The 25,563-nt window shown below is 38.2% G+C and overlaps 1 protein-coding gene across 1 annotated transcript in view; it reads left to right on the forward strand.

Annotated features, from left to right (window-relative positions):
- The window catches only part of HECTD2 (HECT domain E3 ubiquitin protein ligase 2), a 73,611-nt gene extending 50,860 nt beyond the window's left edge, over positions 1 to 22,751 (forward strand). The window contains exons 14-22 of the mRNA XM_077821395.1: positions 265 to 397; positions 1,196 to 1,284; positions 2,747 to 2,905; positions 5,095 to 5,169; positions 6,062 to 6,149; positions 6,405 to 6,511; positions 12,135 to 12,250; positions 13,112 to 13,255; positions 20,193 to 22,751. Of these exons, the coding sequence (XP_077677521.1) occupies positions 265 to 397; positions 1,196 to 1,284; positions 2,747 to 2,905; positions 5,095 to 5,169; positions 6,062 to 6,149; positions 6,405 to 6,511; positions 12,135 to 12,250; positions 13,112 to 13,255; positions 20,193 to 20,313 (1,032 nt within the window). The 3' untranslated portion in view covers positions 20,314 to 22,751. The remainder of the gene's footprint in view (positions 1 to 264; positions 398 to 1,195; positions 1,285 to 2,746; positions 2,906 to 5,094; positions 5,170 to 6,061; positions 6,150 to 6,404; positions 6,512 to 12,134; positions 12,251 to 13,111; positions 13,256 to 20,192) is intronic.
- Positions 22,752 to 25,563: the final 2,812 nt, after the last annotated feature.

The raw sequence follows: 25,563 nt of genomic DNA on the forward strand, positions 1-25,563 counted from the left end.
AGATGGCTTCCAAGCCTGGACAGAGACCTCATGAGTCAGGAGGGAGAGTGGCCAAACAATTATGATTAGCTAACTCTCCCAGTCTAGACCGTTATTTTCATATAAACTTGAATTATGAATTAGAATTCAGTAACTTTATGGATTCATATTTCACTTGAAATAATAGCTGTAGAAATAAAATAAGCACATTTGTGTTATCCAGAAGTTCTGTAATATTAAATATGTTGGGAGTCTCTGATTTATTTAATTTTAATTTTTTAATAGCTGACACGGAAGAGGGCAGATTTGAAAAAAAAGTTGAAAGTTACATTTGTAGGGGAGGCTGGTCTTGATATGGGTGGCTTGACAAAAGAATGGTTTCTTCTCCTTATTCGCCAGATTTTTCACCCAGACTATGGTGAGTCCTCATAATTTACTTCTTTAAGATTAACAAATTAAAAACAGGATGAATTAAAAACAGGGATGGATAGGCATTTTTAGTTTTTCAAATGTTTAGCCATCCACCTTGGATCTTTTTTTTAATATTCTCTATTGGGTCACGTAGCCTGAGCCCTCCAAGCCCGAGTCGGCTGGCAAAGGCCAGCTACAGGTTTTTCTTTGCTGTGTAAACATACCTTCAGTGTCTGTAAGCTGAAGCACAATAATTGTGTATAGATGTGGGACTTGCCTGCATGAGGGCCAGCTCCTTATTTGAGAATTGTGAACATGGTAGTCAGTATTGTGCTATCCAGTGGGTCTCTGTCTCCTCAATTTCTAAATCACATATCCCAAGGCCATTATTAGAACATATTTTGCTCTTGTTTTTTCCAGCAATTTTGACTCACTCTAACTCTCTAATTTTTGGCTCCATAAATATGGATCTTAAATACAATTCTTTAGCAAATTGACTTTAACATTGTCAATTTCACTATTGTTTGGTGATTTCTGTGAGACAGCCCACAACCATGCCTTACATGGCAATACAGCTTGTGACATTAGTGTCAGTGAATATGTGCTGGCATCCTTCAAGATTGCCAAACAACTACCTGTACTGCTGTGGAAAGGAAGAAAAGTATCTAGAATGAGGGCACTCACTGATATACACACACTGTTAGCTAAAAAAAGGATGAAGAAAGCGTAAGACAAATATATGCTTTGGGGGGATTTTTTTCATTGCAGATAAATAATGTTGTGAAATAATTTTTACATTCCACAGGTATGTTTACATATCACAAGGATTCACACTGTCACTGGTTTAGCAGTTATAAATGTGATAACTACTCTGAATTCCGATTGGTTGGAGCTGTATCCTTTGCTGTCCACTTGAAGGTGCTACCTGCATAGTATTTTAATCAGTTACTAAATGTAAAAACAAAAAGCTAGGAAGTTCTGATTAAGTATAAATATACAATATCAGAATTAGTTTTTATTATGCTTTTATTTTTCAGTAAAAGATCTCTTTTTTTTGCTTTAAAAAGCTAAACAGAATACACTGACTAGTGATTCTTGTAGGAAAATAAGGAAAATACATATTGTGTGTATGTATACATATACATTACATACAAAAAACTACATTAAAATAATGTAAAGTCAGGAAAATCAAGCACTTCAAAGTTAGGAAATTAAGAATTAGATTTTTTTTAAAGTATGGAACTCCTATTAGTAACCAGTTTAAAATCTATTTTATAATAATAGTTCATAGACCGTAAAGTTTCATCTGTAAAATTGAATGTTTGGTTGAAAAAAGTAATTTCTTGCTGACTGTTAAACCAGTTGACATATAATCTAGTATAGGTTACTCACACTGCTATTATAAATGACATAACTTATCAACAAAATGATTAGCAATAAATAAACTGAATTTTTTTAAAAAATCATTAAACAGTATAGTCATTACAAATAGAATGAATACATACAGTAAACAGGATTTAATCTGCTAAATACAAAAAGAAAAACAGCCTGGTGGAATAGGCAGTAAATCGGATGGCTTATATATTTGTTTATTAGAACTGGCATATTTAGTAAATGGAAACCAATAGCCTGGTCTTATATTTAAACTTTGTATAAGGAAAATATCCCATGCTTTACCCAGTTGGCTGCCTGGCACAGGAAGGTTAAACTAATGGGATGTAATAACAAATCTGGCAGTAACCAGTAACAATCACAAAAGACGGGCAGCTTCTCTTGATGGATAATTAACTTCTCAGGTACAGCAGTAATCATATTGATTTGTACAAAAATGTGTAAAATCAACCTGATTTCTCATTAATAGTTCCCAAAAACTCTGGATCTTTGTGCACTCCCACCAAATATGCCTGAATAGGCCTGCTGGTGACCTACACTGTCAGCATAAGTTTGTCTTAATGTGTTTAATTTTTATGGAAACATTGGTATGTTAAGACCTCTGTAGAATTTTTTAGATTAAAGATACCCATATCTATAGTTTCATTTTAACTTTTTTTCCATATTATAGTAGTTCAAAAAATGTTTCATGCTGTATTAGAATCTTAAGTATGAAGCAATTCAAGTGTTGAATAGAAGTGCATTATTTGATCATGTTAATATTTTTTAGTTTAATAATTCTTACATTAGACAGTAGACTCTTAAAAGAATGATGGAAATGTTGAAAAAGGAACATATTTTCTTGCCTTTTCAGTTTTGTTTAATACTTACAAAATACTCACTAACAGTGTAAAATATTCTTCCAAAAGTGATTTAAAAAGAATAATAAGAATATGATTTTCTACTTAACATCTGACATGTAAAGCTTATGGGACTTGCCGTGTATAACAGTATCACCTTGGATATTCGCTTCCCACCTTGCTGTTATAAGAAACTTTTGAGTCCTCCCATTGTTCCCTGTGATCAGAACACACCTGTAGGCATCAGTGATGTTTCATTAGATGACCTGTGTCATATTATACCAGTAAGTAAAAAGCAGTATTTTAAAGGATAGTTTATTTAAATAATAATTGGTTTCATTTATGGGTGCTTGGGTGCTTCGGTTTCATTTAAATGTTGCAGAACATTTCATTTTATAAGCCCCTTTTTTATATGCTTTCCAAACGACTCACCATTTTCTCTCTTCTTGAAGATCTTATTTATTTATTTTTTGCTTGTAAAAGATTGAATAAAATTTTCCCTTCTGCCATTTAAGTTATGGGAATTAAAAAAGCAAAACTACACACAAACTCATGAAACTTCACTTCTAAGAAATTTACTATGCAGAACGCCACTCTAAGAGACCAGTGCTATATTTTGCAATCCATGGTATCACTAGATGCAGTAAAACTCTCAACGGTGTACATGAGTCAGTTCTGGATCTAAGCATTCTCAATGAAGTTACAAATGGCCTCGGCCATTTAATTGACCTCAGTTCCTCTATAGCCACCTGCTAGATCATTATCAGTCTTCATTCCTATGGTTTAAAAAAGCCCATAAAAGTTTTGTAATGGCCAGATTAATTTCTAATAATTGTAGTGGGGTTAGTTTCTACAATTGAGTAGCAATATTCTGAAATCTGCATCAGCACAAGATGATATATCCTAAAAAGAGTTTGGGAATCAAAAAAGGGTGCCCCATGCAGTTGGAAGATGTCGCTACCCTATCATTAAGGCACTTTGTATGCTGATGGGTACTTGCATTAGTATTATTTTTTTGTGTGGCACCATATTCCAGGGTAGGGGTAAGAAGCATGAGCTCAGTCTTAAACTTCCCACCTGGATTGAAGTCTGACCTGCTCAACTCCTTTCTTCAGAAGTCTCAGAATCTTCGACTTTGAAATCAGAGATGATCTTTCGGTCCAGCTTCTCCAACAAAGAAACCATCAGATCATAAATTGAAGACAAGATCTTCAGATCTTATTTTTCCTGCCAAGAAACCACTTTATCTATCAGTAGGTTCCATTTTTGAATACTGAGAGTCATAGCTCCTCTTGCAGTCATATTGAAGAGGAAGGGGGAGGCAAAGCATTCCTCCAGATACACATACGCAGGCCAGACAGTAGATTTACCAAAGTGCATAGGAGCCTAAAGATGCATATAGGCGCCTAGTGGGATTTACAAAAGCACTCTGTGAGTTAAGTGCCTAACTCCCATTGACTTTGAGTGAGAGCTAGGTACCTAACCTACTTAGATATTTTTGTAAATTCCAGTAAGCACATAGCTGCATGTTTAGGTGCCTATTTACCTTTGTAAATCTGGCCTATGGTGTCTTCATGCCACAAAGAGAAGTTACATAAGCATAAGATGGGCATGGAATGGGCTATTTAGTTACCATCTGGACACACTGAGCCTTTCACTCAGGCTTATCACAGTTATTTGGGCATTTTGGGAGAAATACATTTCTCCCTCAGTAAAATGCCTCTGAATCCTCACTGTAGAGGGATAACATACAATAACAGAACCACGTGGTGTCAAAGGAGTACTTTTTTTTTTTAAATCGAAGAGCTGCTCTCCCAATATTAGCATCTGATCTTGACCCCAGTGTCAAGAGTGTCGTGATTATTTAAACAACATAAAGCTGGAAACTAAACTTCAAGTAGCAGCCCTACAAATTTGCAAAATACATACATTCTGGATGCAAGCATTCCAAGCAGTCACTCCCCTGGTAGAATAAGAGTTTAGTCTCTGTGGCACTGGGACTCCAGCTTACTTATTACAGACCTGGATACTAAATTTAATCTACTTGAATAAGTGTGATATAATGGTGGTAGGCAAAATACAGAAGCAGCCCCTTCTCTATGAGCTCTTTGTTTAGTTGTACCTTTCTTTCAAAGGTAACATCTGGGGAACAATTACTGATAAATCTCCCTTTTTTCCATTTGTTTAAAAAAAATCTAACAGGGTTTTTTAGATCCATTTGTAGCTGATGTTTGAAAGATGAATTCAGTATGAACATATTGGAAATAAGTTCCTTTGCCTGGTGAGGGGAAAAATTCAAAATATAGTTATTAGTAGTTGAAAAATAATTTCTGCACATGTGGAGTAACAGGTTGCTTTATGTATAGTATGCTTTAATGTGCAATTTTGCCCATGGTGTTTCTCAGTAGTAAATTGTTGTACTTTAAAAGGACAAGGTGGAATTGTAGCTAATTTAGTAATTTTTTCCCCCCAGGAGTTGGCCCATGGACTAAGTGAGCTTCTATCCTATGAAGACAACGTTGAAGAAGACTTTTATTCAACTTTCCAGGTACTGTAGGAACACAGACTCTACAGTTTATAGTAATTATTGATCCATCTCAGGAGATTTATTCATAGGTAGAGTAGTCCATCATAGAGAGTGATTGCTGCTTGTCTGGAGTTCAGTGGGGTTGGGGTTAAAGAACTATAAAGCTTGCCCTAGCTTTGAAAGAGTCGGTTTAGCCTGGAAGGTTGGCCCAGACAAAGGCTTGCTGTAGCTTTGGAGGATTTAGTAAATTTGGGATTGAAGTTGACCTGGAAGCCTGATTTAGGCAGAGACCTACCTAATTTGAAAGACTTTACCTAATCTGGGGGCTAGTTTTTGGCAAATGCTTGTACTAACTATTTGATATACTCCAGTCTGGAACACTGGCTTAAAGAGAATCCTGATCCAGTTATGAAAGATTTGGTATGCCATGGGAGTTTTAAACTTAGCAGAGGCTTGCTCTAATCTGGAATGATTTAGTTTAGCCAAGGAAGCTTGGGTTTAGGCCTGCAACAGCCTGAAAACGGTTGTTAGGCCTGACAAAGGCTTGTTAATCTAGTTCAAGGCTTTTTTGCTTTAGCTGGGAATTATACTGTCATCAGCTGGTATGAGAATTTTTATAACCTAAATTATTTTCAATTTTGTGGGACCTACAATTAAAAGAGAGTTTATTTCTTCTAATATATTTAATCTCCTAAATCCTTTTCTGCATCTTTCTCCTTTGTGGTATCTGAGCCTTACCACACAACTAACACATTTTAAATAGTATATTTGTTTGTTAAGAAAAATACTAAAAAGTATAACGCATAATTTTTAAAAATCTCTCAGAAATATGCAAAACTATTGATAAATGATTTATTTGCCATAATGGACCAAAGGTGTTACATGTACTATACCATCTTCTCTCTTTCTCCAGGTTTTTCAAGAAGAATTTGGAGTCATAAAATCTTATAACCTAAAGCCTGGTGGTGATAAAATTCCAGTTACGGCTCAGAATAGGAAAGGTACACTAAAGATATAAATATGCCAACTGCAATGCACCAAACTTCACTTGTAACTATAGTTTTTGTTATTTAGCTGAGTAGTAAAAATAAAATTCAGAATGAACTTGCTAATGCTATGTAAAGTAAAATGTATTTTAAAAGTTTTAAATTATTTCAACTCTGTTTAAGATAATACAATAAATGATAGTCTGAAATAATTTTATTAATATCTAATATAAAGGGTATCAAATTTTTTTTTTTTTTTTTTTTTTTTAGAATATGTGCAGCTTTATGTTGACTTCATTCTCAACAAATCAATCTACAAACAGTTTGCAGCTTTTTATTATGGATTCCATAGTGTCTGTGATTCATATGCATTGATGGTAAGAATAAGATGAAAAGTCTTATAGTAAACTTTATTTAATATTATCTTAAAGTTTGGTTTACTTCTATTATAAATCTGTGACAAAGAATTGAAAATGACTGATCTGAATTAGATAAATAAACTTTAATAATTTAACTGACTTTTTTCAGTGTTCATAGAGGCTCTGATTCAGCAAAATATTTAAGTAAATGCCTAATTTTAAGCATATGAGTAGTTCCACTGTGATCAATGGGCCTTCCTGAATATAACCACTCAAGAAAGAGATCTTGGAGTCATTGTGGATAGTTCTCTGAAAACATCAACTCAGTGTGCTGCGGCAGTCAAAAAAGCTAACAGAATGTTGGAAATCATTAAGAAAAGGATAGATAATAAGACAGAAAATGTCATATTGCCTCTGTATAAATCCATGGTATGCCCGCATTTTGAATACTGCATGCAGATGTGGTCATCTCATCTCAAAAAATATATATTGGAATTGGAAAAGGTTCAGAAAAGGGCAACAACAATTATTAGGGATATGGAACAGCGTCCATATGAGGAGAGATTAATAAGACTAGGATTTTTCAGCTTGGAAAAGAGACAAGTAAGGGGAGAGGGGTATGATAAAGGTCTATAAAATCATGACAGGTGTAGAGAAAGTAAATAAGGAAATGTTATTTACTCCTTCTCAGAACACAAGAACTAGGGGTCACGAAATGAAATTAACAGGCAGCAGGTTTAAAATGAACAAAAGGAAGTATTTCTTCACACAATGCACAGTCAACCTGTGGAACTCTTTGCCAGAGGATGTTGTAAAGACCAAGACTGTAACAGGGTTTAGAAAATAACTAGATAAATTCATGGAGGATAGGTCCATCAATAGCTATTAGCCAGGATGGGCAGGGACAGTATCCCTAGCCTTTGTTTGCCAGAAGCTGGGAATGGATGACAGGGGATGGATCATCACTTGATGATTACCTGTTCTGTTCATTCCCTCTGAAGCACCTGGCATTGGCCACTGTTGGAAGATAGGATATTGGGCTAGATGGACCTTTGATCTGACCCAATATGGCCATTCTTATGTTCTTATGACCAGAAAACTATTTGAGAAAAACACTATATAATTGCATTAATATTTAGGACTCTGCAATATTACGGAGTTGGAAAGAATAGTGTTTTCATTGGAGAATCTTAAAGGTCTTTAAAGATATTTAATGAATTTCCTCTCACAATACTGCTAGTAAGTAACCAGTATGATCCCCCTTCTATAGACAGATAATTGCAACAGATTAAGGCCAAGATTTTTTTTTTTTTCTAATGGGTAGGATTTTTAACAGTTAGGATTCAGTGTGGCCTGGTTTTTCAAAAGTGCTTATCACCCAGCAGTATTCACTAAACTTAATGGCTGCTCATCTCTTTTGGAAATCAGGCCATTTATTTAGGAGCCTAAATGTGAACTCGAAACCTTAACTTTATATACCAGTTTTTTAAAATCTTGTCTTAAGTAACTGCAATTCTATAATAAAACCACAAATGGAACCTCTGTTTCCTCACTTTAGTCTTTAGTTTTAAGCCAGTGATTCCCAGGTGTGCAGAGCTAGATCCCCTCTTCTGTGGCAGGTTTGCAGAGGTGCCCCTCTGTCTCTCATGATTAAGGTTCCCAACCCTCCAGGATTGTCTTGGAGTCTCCAGGAATTAAACATTAATTTTTAACTAAAGATAATGTCATGTGATTAAACCTCCAGGAATTCATCCAACCAAAGTTGGCAACCCTACTCAAGATATAGCCCAGGTGATGTCACCTAGTGTAATCCATTCTCTTCCCCTCTCTAGCCTTATTCTTATTCTATCCTTATAATCAAAGGGTGGGACTACTAGGGTCTGTTAATAAACAGTTCTTTGGGCATTTTTGGTGAATTTTAGGTTATTTTCATCTTAGAAAGTAATGGGAGAAAAAGCAAAGAGAAGTCACCCAAAACTCAGCAGAATGAACATAAAATCCTTCAGTAGACCCCACACTGCTGGCTGACATGAAAAACCATCCCTTGAAAATAATATTGTTCCCCATTTTTCCCCTGAAACTTCCCTTTTCTCCCTCACCTTTCCCCGTGGCTTACCTCTTCCTAGTGACCTACCTTGTTTTGGCTGCAAAAAATACCTCGTGGCTGCTCAGTTGCCTCCTCCCTGCTGACTGCTTCTTTTCAGTGCATACAGGATCTGGCTCCAGACTAAACCCTTTACTGAGCTGAACACATCTCTAGACCATTAGAGAGGATCGGAACTGGAAGCCCAGTATGTGCAAGTGAGAAAGGATGCCAGCAGGTAGTAGAGGGAAAAGTGGTTGCCTGTCATGCACACCTGTGATGCTGACCATGACCTGAGTTACCTTGGGCAGGTTTTCTAAAGCGAAGCCTGTTCTGGCCAAATGAGGACTAATGGCAGATATACTGGTGGCTTCCCTCCTCTGCCCCTCCCCCATTTCTAGTTGGATCGTTGAGAGGGAGTTGTGAGGATCATGCAGTCTTGTGTACTTACAGGAGAGTAAATAATGGGTACAGTTTTACTCAAAGAGAACATGAAGAAAAGCCAGATAGCCATCTTAAAAGCCATTCTGGGTCCCTCAATTTCAGCCCCCCACTTATGGATCATCCCTACAGTGGGGCAGGAATCTGATAACTTCTCCGGCACCACTTCTCTCTTCCAGTCTTTGCTGGCCTCTTCAGCTGTTATATCAGTTCCCTTTCTCATGAACCATGGGGCCAATCAGAAATTGACAGGGAGAAGAGCTGACACTGGAGCTTAGTCTCCATTAGTTTTTCACCACTTCTGCAACCTGATAGTTCAGCCACATAGTTTGCAAGTAGCCACAGGGCAATGTTGCATGTTTGAATATTATAATAATAATAATAACACTAGGTGGTAGACAATTGTCTTAATTGGAATTACTTAATTAGAGCTTATTAAAGATTTAAAGATTCATACAGTATGATACAGAATACTACCCTCTGTAAATTATGAAGAGATGGCATTGTTCTCTTTTTAAATATATAAAAATAACTGAGATGGCAACTTGCTCACTTCCAACTAACTTTTCAAAATTTATTCCTTTATATACTGGTTTAGAACAAAGACCATTTATTTGTTGGGAGGGGAAAAACTACTTTCCCACAGTTGATTGTGTGTGTTCTGTTTTAATATTTTAATTTATTTAAATTAATACTTACGGAATTTTTATGGTATTTTAATTTACATGATTGTTACGCTAAAGGGATTTCTAACCCCAGTTATTGTTATTAAAAACATCTGTTCCAGCAAGCATTTCCAAAGGAGTTAAAAACGTCTTTGAATGTGTCATTTTTTATAAATTACAGAAAATATTTGTATTCACAAATACCTCTTATTAATCACAGAACATAACTGGATTGTAAGCACCCTTTATCAATTATCCAATCTTGTTCATTATATCATACTTCTATAGTAATAAGTATTCTCTGTTAGTGCCAGGAGTCCCTTGACATCTGTTTTAGATTAAAGGAGTTAAATTATACACATTTCATTACTGAGTACATGCCTTCCTTTATTTTCTTACTCAATAAAGTTTAACTTAAGCACAGAAAAAGGATTTTAGTTAATGGGTTTGGTTATACGGGTTTTACGATATCCTGGAGATTGAATATGACTGACAACCAGAAATCCCAATCAAGGAGTATCTTTCCCACTTACTGACCAGAGAGCAGTGAATTTGGTGAGATTGCAACAGAAGGCCCTCTGGTCACTGGGACAGTTAATTCCTTCCTGGACAGGGAAGAGCCTATTAAGGTGGCTTGGAACCGGTTTTATGGTACTGTGGCTCCTAATCTGACCAACAGCATGTCAATGAATTGCTCCAAGGTCTAGCTTCTGATTGATTGGGAGCTTTTCGGGTCCTGAAATTAAGATGTCACAGGTTCATACGTACTTGTTCCCTGCTCCCTACATTTGCAGGCACCACACTAGTACTTCAGGAAGAAGGGGGAAAGATTTAAAACTAGTAGTGTTTTCAGGGCGAAGACTCCATTCTCAACACCTGGAGCATCGGAATATTATACAGAAAGAACCAGATGACCTAGAGGACTGGGGTAATAGAAATTAGATGAAATTTAATAATATCAAGTTCAAAGACATGCACTTGGGGAATTATAATACCAATTTCTACTACAAGCTGGGGCTCAGCCTTTGGAGGCAACAGAAGAGGAGAGAGACCTGGGTGTGTGGGTTCATCCCAGGATGGCTATGGCTGTCAATGAAAGGCAGTTGTGAAAAAGGTAAATGTGATCCTAAGATGTATCAGGAGAGGTATTTCTAGTAGAGATTGGGAAATATTAACACGATTGTACAAGGCAGTGGTAAGACCTCACCTGGAATACTGCATACAGTTCTGTTCACCCATGTTCAAGAAAGATATATTCAGACTGGAACAGGTGCAGAGAAGGGTTATTGGGACAATTAGTGCATGTGGGGCCTATCTTATGAGAGGAGGCTGAAAGAACTTAGTTTCTTTAGCCTAGCAAAATGAAGGCTGAGTGGGGGATGTGAGTGTGCACAAATATATCAAGGAGGTAAACACCAAAGAGGGAGAAGAGCTAGTTAAATTAAAGGAAAATGTTGACAGAGGAACAAATGAGTATAAATTGTCCATGAACAAATTAAGGCTCAGAAATTAGAAAGTTGCTAACCATCAGAGGAACTTCCCAATAGGAGTAGATTGGGCAAGCAATCTAATTCTAAGATAGAACTTGATAAATTTATGAGTGGGATTGTATGATGGGGTGACATGCTGTGACAGGAGGGTTGAGCGTAGTGGCCCAGAGGTGTATTCTGTATTTTTTTTCCTCCTTCCTCTGAAGTATGAGATAGGACACTTGACAGGATGGGCCAGTGCTATGAGGCATAAATGGAGTTCCTTCTCAGATGCTTGGCTGGTGAGTCTTTCTCACATGCTGAGTGTCATACTGATCACCATTTCTGTTTTCAGGAATGAATGTCCCCAGGTTAGATTGGCAGGAATCGTGGGGAGTTTTGCCTCACTCTGCAGCATGGCATGCATGTCGATTGTTAGAATCATCTGAGTATATCTAACCTAATCAATTCCCTGCCATCGCAGAGGCCTTGAGTATTAGTGCTACTCACTCCTTCCTGTTCTCTAGCTGTGGCATACAATAGTTTACTGGTGTTGGGCTCAGTACAGGGTAATTGGGTTCAGTTTAGGGCCTGTGGATGTGTAGGAGGTCAGACTCAGTGGCCTAAATCTCTGACTCTAAGTAAGTAAGTAAGTAAGTGTAAACATTAGGAGGAAAGGGGAATAAAGGTAATAGTAATAACAACCCACTAATGGATATTAGCCACATTTATCTTGCTTGTTAGTACAGGATTTTAAAATTAAGCGCTGAGGAATTGATCTTCCTGCAAAATAGTAAATACTGGAGTTCACATATCAACTTTTATCCATGAAAAATGTTCATAAGAAAATAACATACTTTGTCTACAATACATAACAAAACATCTACAATTTAATTTTTCGATTCTTAGTCTGAATCGTATTAGTATCATTATATATCTTTTAAAAAAGTGTTCTGCCAGCAAATGTTATGACTTTTTGGCAGCTACTTCGTCCAGAAGAGGTTGAAATTCTTGTTTGTGGAAGCCCTGAACTAGATATGTATGCTCTACAGAGAAACACCCAGTATGATGGCTACCTGAAAACTGATCTCACTATACGGTAGACTTAATTTTTAATCTTCTTAATATTCATATAGAAGAACAGTATAGACTGATGCACTAATGGGAGCAATTAAAATCTGAATTTCAATATAGTCATGAAGTACTAAGATATAAGTTTAGTTTTAAAAAGGTTATCTCAAAATGACATTAAAATACTGTAGTCTTATTTCCTTTAGTAGGAAAAGTTATATTAGTTGAACCTCCTTAGCTATGCCAAGTGTCTTTAAAAGGACACAATTGGTTTAAGTCTAGTCAGTTTCAGGTACTACACTAAGATACTGTGTGGTTTTACATTATTTTCCTATATTTTAAAATGTTATCTCTCTTCTCTGATGATGTGTGAAAGATCCACACAAACTGGGGCAACTGTCTATACACAAAATATAAAATGCATAAAAAACTGAGAAGAAAATATTTCCATCTGATCTTTCTGTAATACCTAGTAACCCTTGGCATTTCTTGTAACTAATAGGTTTTAAACAACGTTTCAGACAGAAATGTAAATATGTATCTTTATATAAACCAACATTCGAAAAATAAGGGTTTGTAAGATACAGGCATGTAATCTATAGCTCAGCCAAAACATCTCTTCCCTTTGCCTCACTATGCCAGTTATAAAATCTGGCTCCAAATAATGGCGGGGGGGAGGAGTTGTATAGAGGAGTGTCACTAGCACATTTTTGATAACACAGTGTTTGAAGATGTACATAAATACTTTTTGCTTTTAAGTTCACCAGTTAACTATATATTTATGGGAATTTTTATATTAAGTGACAATATCTGAGCCTAGGGTGTAGTGATAACTTTACATTGCTTTTATCAAGATATTAACTTTCCCCTTCCCTAATGAATCCTGTAGATACTTTTGGGAGGTAGTACTCGGATTTCCTCTTGATCTCCAAAAGAAGCTGCTGCATTTTACTACAGGAAGTGACAGAGTACCTGTGGGAGGGATGGCTGATTTGAATTTCAAGATTTCAAAGAGTGAAACGTCCACTAACTGGTAAATAATTTTCAGTTGTATTCTTAAATATTTTAACAGAAGAGTCTTACTGTAATTTTGTATGTACTGTAAAGAAAAAGCAAACTGATTGAGAAACTATATTAGTTCCTTTAGCTTGGTTTACAAATATTATTAAAACCAGGTATTGTTTTACAAATATAGCAGATGTTCATCTAATACAGTGCTAGCTCTCTAAGCAATGTGTAACTCTGAAGTCCAGTTTCTGCTTTTTAATACAAGTGGTCCTTTTGCTTCAGTTCAGAGAAGCAATTTGCATTAGTCCTTGACTGGGGCTGAGCTGGTGAAAAATAAACTACCATATTTACCAGGAGTTCTGCTGGATCCATTTGGGTGTTCATCACTATGGATACCAGTCTCCGCAGCTTGGAGGATGCTCTTGTTTCTTACAGCTGATCTGAATCAAGCTTTTTAGCGTGAGCCCTGAACAGACTGACCATTGCTTTGGGATCTCTATCGAGTAAATGGACAGACGGTCCAGAGGTTCTTCTCTGTAGGTGAAACAAGAGAGTCTGTAACATAAAATTAAAGGTTAAATATTTGTGTGCTCTGCTGGAACCTTTTATATCCTTTTGAACTCATGCGGGAAGTTTCTCATTCCTTACTAGCAAGCTAGTTTTTTGGATGGCTGTTTTCTCCGGAAGGTTAGGAGAAATTCAGCTCAGTTAATTTGGAGAGCTATATAAAGAAGCTTACTATCACCAGAAATTCCTGGTTCCACTTTGCATTGTCAAGTCTTCAGCATCACAAGTAATCATAGATTTGAAATAAGTACAGTACATGAGATCTTTTTTCAAAAATTCATTTATTATAATTGGCCTTATCATAATATTATAATGCTTCTACTGATTTTTAGATCAACAGACTCATGAATCCAGTAATATGTTAAAGGAATATCAAGGCAAGAAAATTGCGAGCTGACTGCTAATCTGTTCTTAACTTGGTCCCATTTTTAAATTCTCAAAATTGTATATGATCTTACATATATTTGGGTACACGCAACACATATCTTCCTGTTGTCTGGTGCAGTGGCACAATTTAAAAATGGAGTAGTAGCTTTTAAATAAAAGGTGTATGTTAAAATAATGTAGGCCCTATTCCTACAATGTCATCTTTGCAGTCAGATTCTTGCACCCATGCAGAACCATATTGGCTTCCATGTGCCTCTTCATAAGCATAAGGATCCACCTGCATGGATCATATTACAAGATCCAGGCCGTAGTAATGGCCAAAATTTTCAAATCTGAGTGCCCAATATTAACCTCCTACATTCATTGGATATGTACCTCGTAGTGAAAGTGGCCTGAGTTTTAAAGATGCTGAGCACCTGCAGCTCCTGTTGACTTCAGTGAAATGCGTGGATTCTCAATGCTTGTAGACATCTGTAGCCCGGCCTTCAATGGCCTAAAGGCTGTGATTTTTCAAAGAAAGTTTTATGCCATTTCTGAGAGCATTTGAAAATCCCACCCCAAATACGAATTTAGAAACTTAACTTTAGACATCTAGCTTTGGAAATTTGCCAATATGTCCAGTCAGTTTCATACCTCAAACTGAGCTGAACTGTAATTCCATACATATTCCACTACTGGTGCATGTGCAGCCCCTGCACTTGATTTTGGGATTCTTTTGGCTACCAATATCCATATGGGGCCATGCCTATGCTCTTGGTGTCCTTGTGCCTCCCACCTAAGTGTTTAAGGGTAGGGAAACCCTACCCATCCTTCAGTTCCTTCTCAGTGCCCATGGCTACAAGTTGGAACTTCAACAGTGGCTGAGCCTCTTGATCACTGTGCCCGTTCTGTTGTTTGTAAATACCTTCATGTTAGGATTAGCTTTTTACTTAGCATTTCCTTTCTCTTTGAAAACAACAAAAAATCTCTAAACGACTTCACCTGGAACCAGGGTTAGTCCTTATAGCAGAATAGAAATTTCCACGATTTTAAGAATTGTCCTTGTGAGGCAGTAACACCACTTAATGATGGGTATATGGGTGTTTATGCCTTACCAAAGGGGCACGTTCCTGAGAGAGGTGCCATTTTGCAAATCATTCTTGAAGCAAACACCAAAGGGAAGAGAGACTCTCAAGAAGCTTCTTTTACTGGAGAGGTCTATGCCTCTTCAGATATTGGAGTGGCTGGACATGAAATTCCTGAACAGTCCTCTTCCAAAAGTGCTCCAGTCAGCTCTTCAGTCTACTCTCTGAGGCACATGTCTAAGGGACCTTCCTCTCTGGCTGGTAAAATATCTGAGGTTGGGGGAGAAAGGAGCATTGCACCTCTAAGGGCCACAGATCTAGATGCCCCCTTACTAGGTCCTCTGATTCTGCTACTGAGAAGGGTAGTTCAAATGAGTGGGTATCTCTCTGGCACCCAGTCCACACCAGTCACCATATCCTAGTACCAGCTCCCACAAAGCATCATATATCATCTAGAACTGACTTGTCATTGAGGCTGCTGGTACCAGTCTCTTCCATTCACTTGGTACCACCATGCTCAGTACCAAGACCCTTTGCAGCATCAACAGACCTCACACCCTCTGCAGGACCATTGTTGTTGTTCATCTAACTTCCTTCTGAAGTACCAACCACTACTCTGTCTCTTCAGTACTGAGCACATCTGTGGTACCAGGTAGACAACATACTAAAGGCTTGCCTAGCACCTGAGCTGGTACTGCTCCTCCATTAAAAGAGTAGTAGTTTTTCTCCTCCTCTCATTCATAGAATCATAGAATATCAGGGTTGGAAGGGACCTCAGGAGGTCATCTAGTCCAACCCCCTGCTCAAAGCAGGACCAATCCCCAATTAAATCATCCCAGCCAGGGCTTTGTCAAGCCTGACCTTAAAAACTTCTAAGGAAGGAGATTCTACCACCTCCCTAGGTAACACATTCCAGTGTTTCACCACCCTCTTAGTAAAAAAGTTTTTCCTAATATCCAACCTAAACCTCCCCCACTGCAACTTGAGACCATTACTCCTTGTTCTGTCATCTGCTACCACTGAGAAAAGTCTAGAACCATCTTCTCTGGAACCACCTCTCAGGTAGTTGAAAGCAGCTATCAAATCCCCCCTCATTCTTCTCTTCTGCAGACTAAACAATCCCAGTTCCCTCAGCCTCTCCTCATAAGTCATGTGTTCCAGACCCCTAATCATTTTTGTTGCCCTTCGCTGGACTCTCTCCAATTTATCCACATCCTTCTTGTAGTGCGGGGCCCAAAACTGGACACAGTACTCCAGATGAGGCCTCACCAATGTCGAATAGAGGGGAACGATCACGTCCCTCGATCTGCTCGCTGTGCCCCTACTTATACATCCCAAAATGCCATTGGCCTTCTTGGCAACAAGGGCACACTGCTGACTCATATCCAGCTTCTCGTCCACTGTCACCTCTAGGTCCTTTTCTGCAGAACTGCTGCCTAGTCATTCGGTCCCTAGTCTGTAGCTGTGCATTGGGTTCTTCCGTCCTAAGTGCAGGACCCTGCACATATCCTTATTGAACCTCATCAGATTTCTTTTCGCCCAATCCTCCAATTTGTCTAGGTCCCTCTGTATCCTATCCCTGTCCTCCAGCGTATCTACCACTCCTCCTAGGTTAGTATCATCCGCAAATTTGCTGGGAGTGAAATCCACACAATCCTCCAGATCATTTATGAAGATATTGAACAAAACCGGCCCCAGGACCGACCCCTGGGGCACTCCACTTGACACCGGCTGCCAACTAGACATGGAGCCATTGATCACTACCCGTTGAGCCCGACAATCTAGCCAACTTTCTACCCACCTTATAATGCATTCATCCAGCCCATACTTCTTTAACTTGCTGACAAGAATACTGTGGGAGACCGTGTCAAAAGCTTTGCTAAAGTCAAGAAACAATACATCCACTGCTTTCCCTTCATCCACAGAACCAGTAATCTCATCATAGAAGACTATTAGATTAGTCAGGCATGACTTTCCCTTGGTGAATCCATGCTGACTGCTCCTGATCACTTTCCTCTCATGTAAGTGCTTCAGGATTCAGAGTAACAGCCGTGTTAGTCTGTATTCGCAAAAAGAAAAGGAGTACTTGTGGCACCTTAGAGACTAACCAATTTATTTGAGCATGAGCTTTCGTGAGCTACAGCTCACTTCATCAGATGCATTCCACGGTATGCATCCGATGAAGTGAGCTGTAGCTCACGAAAGCTCATGCTCAAATAAATTGGTTAGTCTCTAAGGTGCCACAAGTACTCCTTTTCTTTTTGCTTCAGGATTGATTCTTTGAGGACCTGCTCCATGATTTTTCCGGGGACTGAGGTGAGGCTGACTGGCCTGTAGTTCCCAGGATCCTCCGTCTTCCCTTTTTTAAAGATTGGCACTACATTAGCCTTTTTCCAGTCATCTGGGACTTCCCCCGTTTGCCATGAGTTTTCAAAGATAATGGCCAATGGCTCTGCAATCACAGCCACCAATTCCTTTAGCACTCTCGGGTGCAACTCGTCCGGCCCCATGGACTTGTGCACGTCCAGCTTTTCTAAATAGTCCCTAACCACCTCTTTCTCCACAGAGGGCTGACCATCCACTCCCCATGTTGTGATGCCCAGCGCAGCAGTCTGGGAGCTGACCTTGTTAGTGAAGACAGAGGCAAAAAAAGCATTGAGTACATTAGCTTTTTCCACATCCTCTGTCACTAGGTTGCCTCCCTCATTCAGTAAGGGGCCCACACTTTCCTTGGCTTTCTTCTTGTTGCCAACATACCTGAAGAAACCCTTCTTGTTACTCTTGACATCTCTTGCTAGCTGCAGCTCCAGGTGCAATTTGGCCCTCCTGATTTCATTCCTACATGCCTGAGCAATATTTTTATACTCTTCCCTGGTCATATGTCCAACCTTACTCTTCTTGTAAGCTTCTTTTTTATGTTTAAGATCTGCTAGGATTTCACCGTTAAGCCAACCTGGTCGCCTGCCATATTTACTATTCTTTCGACTCATCGGGATGGTTTGTCCCTGTAACCTCAACAGGGATTCCTTGAAATACAGCCAGCTCTCCTGGACTCCTTTCCCCTTCATGTTAGTCCCCCAGGGGATCCTACCCATCCGTTCCCTGAGGGAGTCGAAGTCTGCTTTCCTGAAGTCCAGGTTCCGTATCCTGCTGCTTACCTTTCTTCCCTGTGTCAGGATCCTGAACTCAACCAACTCACGGTCACTGCCTCCCAGATTCCCATCCACTTTTGCTTCCCCCACTAATTCTTCCCGGTTTGTGAGCAGCAGGTCAAGAAAAGCCCCCCCCCAGTTGGCTCCTCTAGCACTTGCACCAGGAAATTGTCCCCTACGCTTTCCAAAAACTTCCTGGATTGTCTATGCACCGCAATAGACAATCCAGGATGCAATAGCAGGTTGGGGTGACCATCTCATTCCCTGGAGTCCTTTGATCCTTACACACCAGAAAAGGATTCTAGAGCGCATTGCTACCGTCTAAAGCCCAAAATTCTAGGAGAGACACTATGCCTTGACCCCCATGGTTCAATATCCGTACCAGGACCCCAGCAGTCATACTCACTCTCATGGCTCCCTGTTCAATATTCTTACCAGCACCCTGGCAACCATCCCTCACGCACAGCAGAGCCCATCTGAGAAGTATCAGTGATTCCAAACAAGGAAACCATCAGCTTCTGCTGCATCATCATTTTATCCACCATTGCTATTGAAAGCCTTGGTCACAGATGCCTCCAGTCTAGGGTGGGGAGCCCACCTAGACAATCTTCAGACACAAGGTCCCTGCACTTCTCAGGAAGTCTAGTTGCATATAATACTAAAATACCTCCTGTCTTTTAGGGAGCTTTTAGACAGTTCTGAATTCCTTAAGGTTCACCTAACAGCCATTTCAACTTTCCATCTTCCCATTTGATTCAGAGCTAATCAGCATTCTCACACCTCACAGTAGGTAGATTCCTGAAGAGCCTTATAAGGGTATATCTCCCAGTCAGGGACCCTCCTCTTCCTTAGGATCTTAACCTCATGCTGACAGGTTTGATGGGTCTTCCCTCCCCCATCCCTTTGAGCCCCTAGCTACACATTCCCTCTTGTCCATCAAAACAGCCTTCCAGATTGCAATAACAGCAGCTATCAAGGTAGGAAAAATGCATATGCTCACTGCAGAACCTCCATAGACAATATTTCAATGAGACCTCACCCAAAGGTGTTGCTAAAGGTAGTCTCTGACTTCCATTCAACCAAGTAATACACCTGCCTGTGTTCATTCCCAAGCCATATGCCAAAAAGGAAGAATTATAGGTTACTCCACCAGGGCTTAAGCAGCTTTTACAGCTTTTTAAGAAGCATTTTGATACTAGAAATATGTAGGGAAGCAACTTCGGAATTCCATGCATACATTTTACCAAATATTACTCCACAGATGAAGCATCAAGATCTGATGCTCCTTTTGGCAGAGCTATCTTACTGTTAGACTCCAAGCACCCACCTCCTGTGATATAGGTCACTGCTTGTGAGTCACCAACAATGGAATATATATGGACAACTAACCTAAAAGAAAACTGTTACTTTGGTTCTTTAAGATGTGTTAGCCATTTATATTCCACAGCCCACCTTCCTCACTACTACAGAGTCTCATAATACTTGGATTCTGTATTGGCGAAGAGTCTGAGGGTTAGTTGGGGTTTCCTCACCTTTTGTGCACTGAGGTGAGAGTCACAAGGACACCGGTGGCCAAAAAGAATCCAAACTCGGCATGGGGCACATGTGCACTAACCATAGAATACATATGAACAACACATGTTGAACCCCAGTTACTGTGAGGTAAGTAACACTTTCTTCGTGTGGGTTTGTAAAAGTAATGCACGTAAATTACAGCAATACAGGTAATATCGTAATGCTATAAAATTTATGTTAAAAACAAATGGTGCATTATTTTTTTAAATATTTTTAGGTTACCTGTGGCCCACACGTGCTTTAACCAGCTTTGCCTCCCTCCTTACAAGAGCAAAAAAGAACTGAAGCAGAAGCTGATCATTGGAATTTCAAATGCAGAAGGTTTCGGTCTAGAATAATTTGAAAGGTTTAAAATACAGGATTTTTTATGTAGCACTCACTTTCCTCTTATTGTGCCTTTAAGCTTTTCATGTTTGTCTCTTGATACTGTGCCAGTCTTATCCAATTTAAAACATGATTTTTTTAGTTAAATGCAAAGTTCATTTGTTTTTGCTGTATGGCAATACATTTACTGCTTTTTTTTTTCACAAAGTAATTTTCATAAAATACAGAATGCTGCATTACTTGACAGAAGAAAGCTGCCAGAGGTGACAAATTCCAGGTTACAGTTTTGAGTCTGATCATTCTTGGAGCACTTTATAATTAATCATAATTTACATCCGGATGCATGTTCCACTGGGAAAGGAAACATAAAAGGTGTATTGATTAGATAAGCCAAGTGGCAGAATGTCTTCAATTAATACACGCAGTAGCAAAGTGTATAACTGCCATTCATGTGAGACACGGGGCCATATTTTCATATTGAGACATAAAGCAATTACAGCCTAGATGAAATGTATACAGTTTTAATGTTCTGGCTTTCGTTATCAAATAATTAAGCAGGATATTTAAAAAGCATGTAAATAACTGCCTGTGGAAAAATAGAATTTTGATAGTGCCATTAATTGCTAAAGATTTATTTTTACAAATACACAGTTTTAGATGTTATATATTCAGCTTTTACAGATCAACAGAATTGATTTGTACAGGAATGTTAAAAGTACTATTTTCAGTATAGCTGGACTCAAGGACAAACTTTAAGTATTAAACAACCTGCATGTAAATCTTATGAAATTGGCAGCAAACTAATCAGTTTGGCTGTAGATATTGTAGTTTTGTAACCATGGCTTACTTAAAGAAATTGGATGTTGACAGGTAAATTCTAAATCTCTTTGAATAACTTAAGAAATAAGTGATATCCACATCACATGGAAAAATATTAAAATTTTAACTTGTGTACAATGCTGTCATTTGATCAACAACTTTATGCTAGAAATCTTTTACTAAAAGTTTATTAGAGTAAGCTGTGACAAAAGTGAATACAAGAACATATCAAAATGCTGTATCTTTCATTTAACTTGAAGGTCGGTATTTAGACAATGTTTTGGTTTTTTCACTGCACACTAATAAAGTAAATGTAAAGATATTCTTGTCTGAAAGTTTTAGCAAATTTGGAGCTGAGGAAGAAACTGGTTGTAAAATGCAGGCATAATTACAAGTCCATTTTTATTCACAACCTGAGACAGTAGCAGCATACAGTATAGTATATTGTATTTTTTTACATCAAGTAATACCTACTGTATGTTCTATGGATTTTGCAATGGAACTTATTTGCAATAACAAAATATATAGTAATTTTTCTGATACTTTTCTTATTCTGGCTATTTCTTCCTTTCTATACTACTTACACACAACCAGCAGATTTCTACATTGGTTAGTAAACTAATCTGGCTACTCTGTAACCTTAATGCCATTAATCCTTTAGTAGATAATTACACATTTCATTCTGTTCTGATCCTTAAAGAAGGTAGTGATGGTTTTCCATTTTTATTTTATTAGGAATAGAGATTAGTGGTAGGATTTTTGAAAGCATTCAGCATTGGCCTAACTCAGCTCCTCTTTAAGTGAGTGGTAAAACTACCATTGACTTCAGTGGAAGCATATTTAGGCCAGTAATTGTTGCTTTTAAAAATACCACTCTAGAATTATATTTTTAATCTGAAAATGTAAAGTGAATCAGTTACACAAATCACACTGCTTCACCACTGTACTGCCTGAACTAAAAAGACATTTAAAATGGGTAAAATACTAATAAGCACAAAAATGTGGGTGTATTTTAGAAGTCAGAATTATGTATATTTTTATTAAGTAAACTGGAAGCAAAATTTTTGTTTCTAGAGGGGGTGGTTCATGGAAAGTTGTCTTATGCATTTTTGTTTATGAATTAATAGCTCTACAGTTTCTCATGTAAAAATGCACATGTCAATATTTTTATGACTCAAGCCCACATTTAATAACTGAAGCATTGTTTCTGCCTATCATTAAGATAAAAGCTTTACATTTTAATCTTTTATCATAAAATTGCACTTTGCCTTGGTTTAGTTTTAATTATTAAAAGCTTTTTGGGTTTACTGTGTAATATTACCTCAAAATTTTAAAAGCTATTATATTTGCATCCATTTTTAAATAAATTAGAGAACTGTCATTGAATTACATTTTATATTTCCTGACATTAAGTTAAATAATTGTAATTTTTGTATTTGTTAAATGAAAGCATTGCACAATATTTATGAAATAAGCCTCTGATCTCCTCATTTAACATTGTTTGCTCAACTACATTTTGTTTTTTGTCTTGCAATGTAATCCAACAAAACCTTCCTCCTCCTCCCTCACCCCCCTTTTTCTCTCTACAATTGTTTTGTACATTACCTAAGAAAATCTGGTTTGTATACATTTGTTCATTACTGGGTACCTATTTTTATGTATTGAAATTGTGAAGTCATTAAATCAAACACGTTTCAATTTCCAAGTCTGACCTATTTAAGTGCAGTATTTTTTCCATTGAAACATTTTCTTTGCACTAGCAGTTCATAATCTTCTATTAAATCTCTGCATGTTTCAATGAATAAGAAATCTTGACTTACTAATACAGAGGTACCCACCAAAAAGCCCTAAAATAATATTCCATATTCTATCTTGAACTACCGATGTTGCAATGCATACCATGCTAGAAACACAAGAATGTAAAATAGTGTTGATCCTGAACCGATTTCTCCTTATTTCCAGGAACAATCCTGATCCCTCAGCTTCAGGGCTGTTCTAATTTGTGATGATAGAAACTGGCTCAGATGTTATCATGCTCCAGCCATATCTCCTCTCAGTCCCACAATGACTCCTAAACCAGAGGGGAGATAAGGGTAAGGAGCAAGAACCATAGAACTAGGTTCTCTGCCTTTGCGCTGCCTGAGGATTCCCCTATGCAGGCATAATCTCCAGCCAGCTGTTAAAGCCATCTTTCCTTCCCCTTTGCACTACTTGAGTGGCACACAGGGGACATAAGGGACCAATATCTGAACTATTTATTATAAATATCAGAGTGACTTAACTTTTAGGTCTGTATTCAATGAAGAAATGTTTTATTTTCTAAATATGCTGTTTCCTCATGAAGCTCAGCCGCTGGTATAAATCCTACTTCCAGCAAATGGAGATGGGGGGGAGCAATTCTCTTCTGACATCACTCTGTCAGATGACTTGCCCTAGTATCCTGTACCTGCTTTCATTTACCTTGCCAAATTTGGCTTCTCAGCCCTCTCACTGAGTCTTTCATCTGGTGAATGCAGGTTGTTAATCTTCACCACTGGTCACTTTTAGATCCTCTCAATTGATGGTACTATATTTATTATAATAACAGTACTCACTATGGACATGAGCCTGGTAGAAATAGACACTTAGGGCATCTTGTAATCTAGGACTGCTGGCTGCTGACAGAGAAGATTCTCCTGGTCAGTTGGCTAGAAAGTAGTGCAGCTGGTAGGCAATTTACCACTTCAGCTAGGATCCAAAGTTCTAGACAGGAAAAATTCAAACAGACAGTAGCATAACCATTTGTAACTGTGTTGGCCCCAAGACTTTAGAGAGACAAGATGGATGAGGTTGGTCCCATCACAGATATTACTTCACCTGCCCCTTGTCTCTCCAGTATCATAATCAGTAGGTCAGGGAGCACAATGTAAGAGCATGGCAGCCAAATCCTCTTTTCAGCAAAAACGAGTTTTACGTATTCCGCATGGTCATCCATGTTACCAGGGGTTCTGAACTCCAGAGCAGACAGACTTCTAGAACTAATCAAGGGAAGGAAATGCACCAGTCAGCATTCCTCCTAATTTGCCACAAATGGAGTCCTCAGATGAGTCTGATGGCTTTATGGTCAAACATAAAGAAAAATGTCGTCTTCTCCAGAATCATTAGTTATCATTATCATTAGGAATACGGGTGTTCTCTTTTTGGAAGTTTCACCCAGGATATCTTCTGTTCTACCTCCCCATCAAATGAGCAAACAGTTAGTCGAGTCTTCCTGATAGCCAATGATGCTTTGGTTATGAGACTGACTGAATCTCTGCCTAGATCATTCTTTAATTCTTCCCTTCAAATGGGACATTCTGGCCTAAGATCCAGTCCACCATGAATACTGTGATCAAATATGTTAGTTGGGCTGGTTTATGAAGTGAGACTCATTAAGGAGGATTTTACAGCTATTTGCATGTAAGTAGTCTACATTCCCTGTATGTTAATCTGGGTTCCTTAACAACATCAATTTAAATCCTTTAAAAATGTGATTTTTTTTAACACTCTTGCCTGAATATGGGCTCTCTTTAGGTCCAAATTGCTGCTAGTGGGGCTTTAAAAGCAAAACGGAGCATTCTTCTGTGGCTTCTGATCAAGAAGTGGTGAGATTTTTTGGTTGGCTGGGTTATTATTAAAGCTAAGGAAGAATAGAATCTCTGTTCTAGCTCAGTGGTTCTAAATGCACTCTCAGAATCTCCTTCTGAACACCTGAAGAAGTTCTGAGGGATTTTGACTCTTAAAACTGATCTTCTGGCCAGGAGAATGTAGGAGCATAGGGTTTTGTTTTTGCTGGGGGGTTTTCCCCCTGCAAGAATCTCTGCCAGATTTTCCATAAGGACATGTTAGTGATTAAGACATTTGTTTTCCAAGATGGTTTCTCCTTTTCTGTTGGTACCTTTTGAATAACTGTCTGACCAATCCACCAGGATTCTCTCTCCTGGATCTCATTTTCATAATGTTTGTTTGGTGAAAATTCTAAGCTCTTAACAATTTTTATTCTCCAAACCAAGTGGTAACAGGATGGAGATTTGCACCATGCACAGCAGGGGATCATGCACCACCTAGTGACTTGGAACTTCCCACAGTGCTTAACTAAAGAGTACCCCACAGGAGACACAGCGTTCCAGTTGCTAACTCAAGCTCTTTTACTTCGACTGATTTAAATACAATGGCTTTAACTAAAGACTATAAAAGGAAGATGGTAAGATGATTGTGTTACAGTGTAATAGTTACTAATATAGCCAAATTCCCAGCAAGATGTTCATAGCAATAGAAAATGTTTGTTTGAAAAATATCTCATTCTACAACGTATGTATGGGAGGGAGCAAAGTGGAGAAGATGGAGGAGTGGTCTGTTTTTGTAAGCAAACCCTTTACTGACAGGTTTTAGAGTAACAGCCATGTTAGTCTGTATTCGCAAAAAGA

The sequence above is a fragment of the Eretmochelys imbricata genome, chromosome 7 (assembly GCF_965152235.1).
Source record: "Eretmochelys imbricata isolate rEreImb1 chromosome 7, rEreImb1.hap1, whole genome shotgun sequence".
Classification (NCBI taxonomy): Eukaryota; Metazoa; Chordata; order Testudines; family Cheloniidae; genus Eretmochelys; species Eretmochelys imbricata.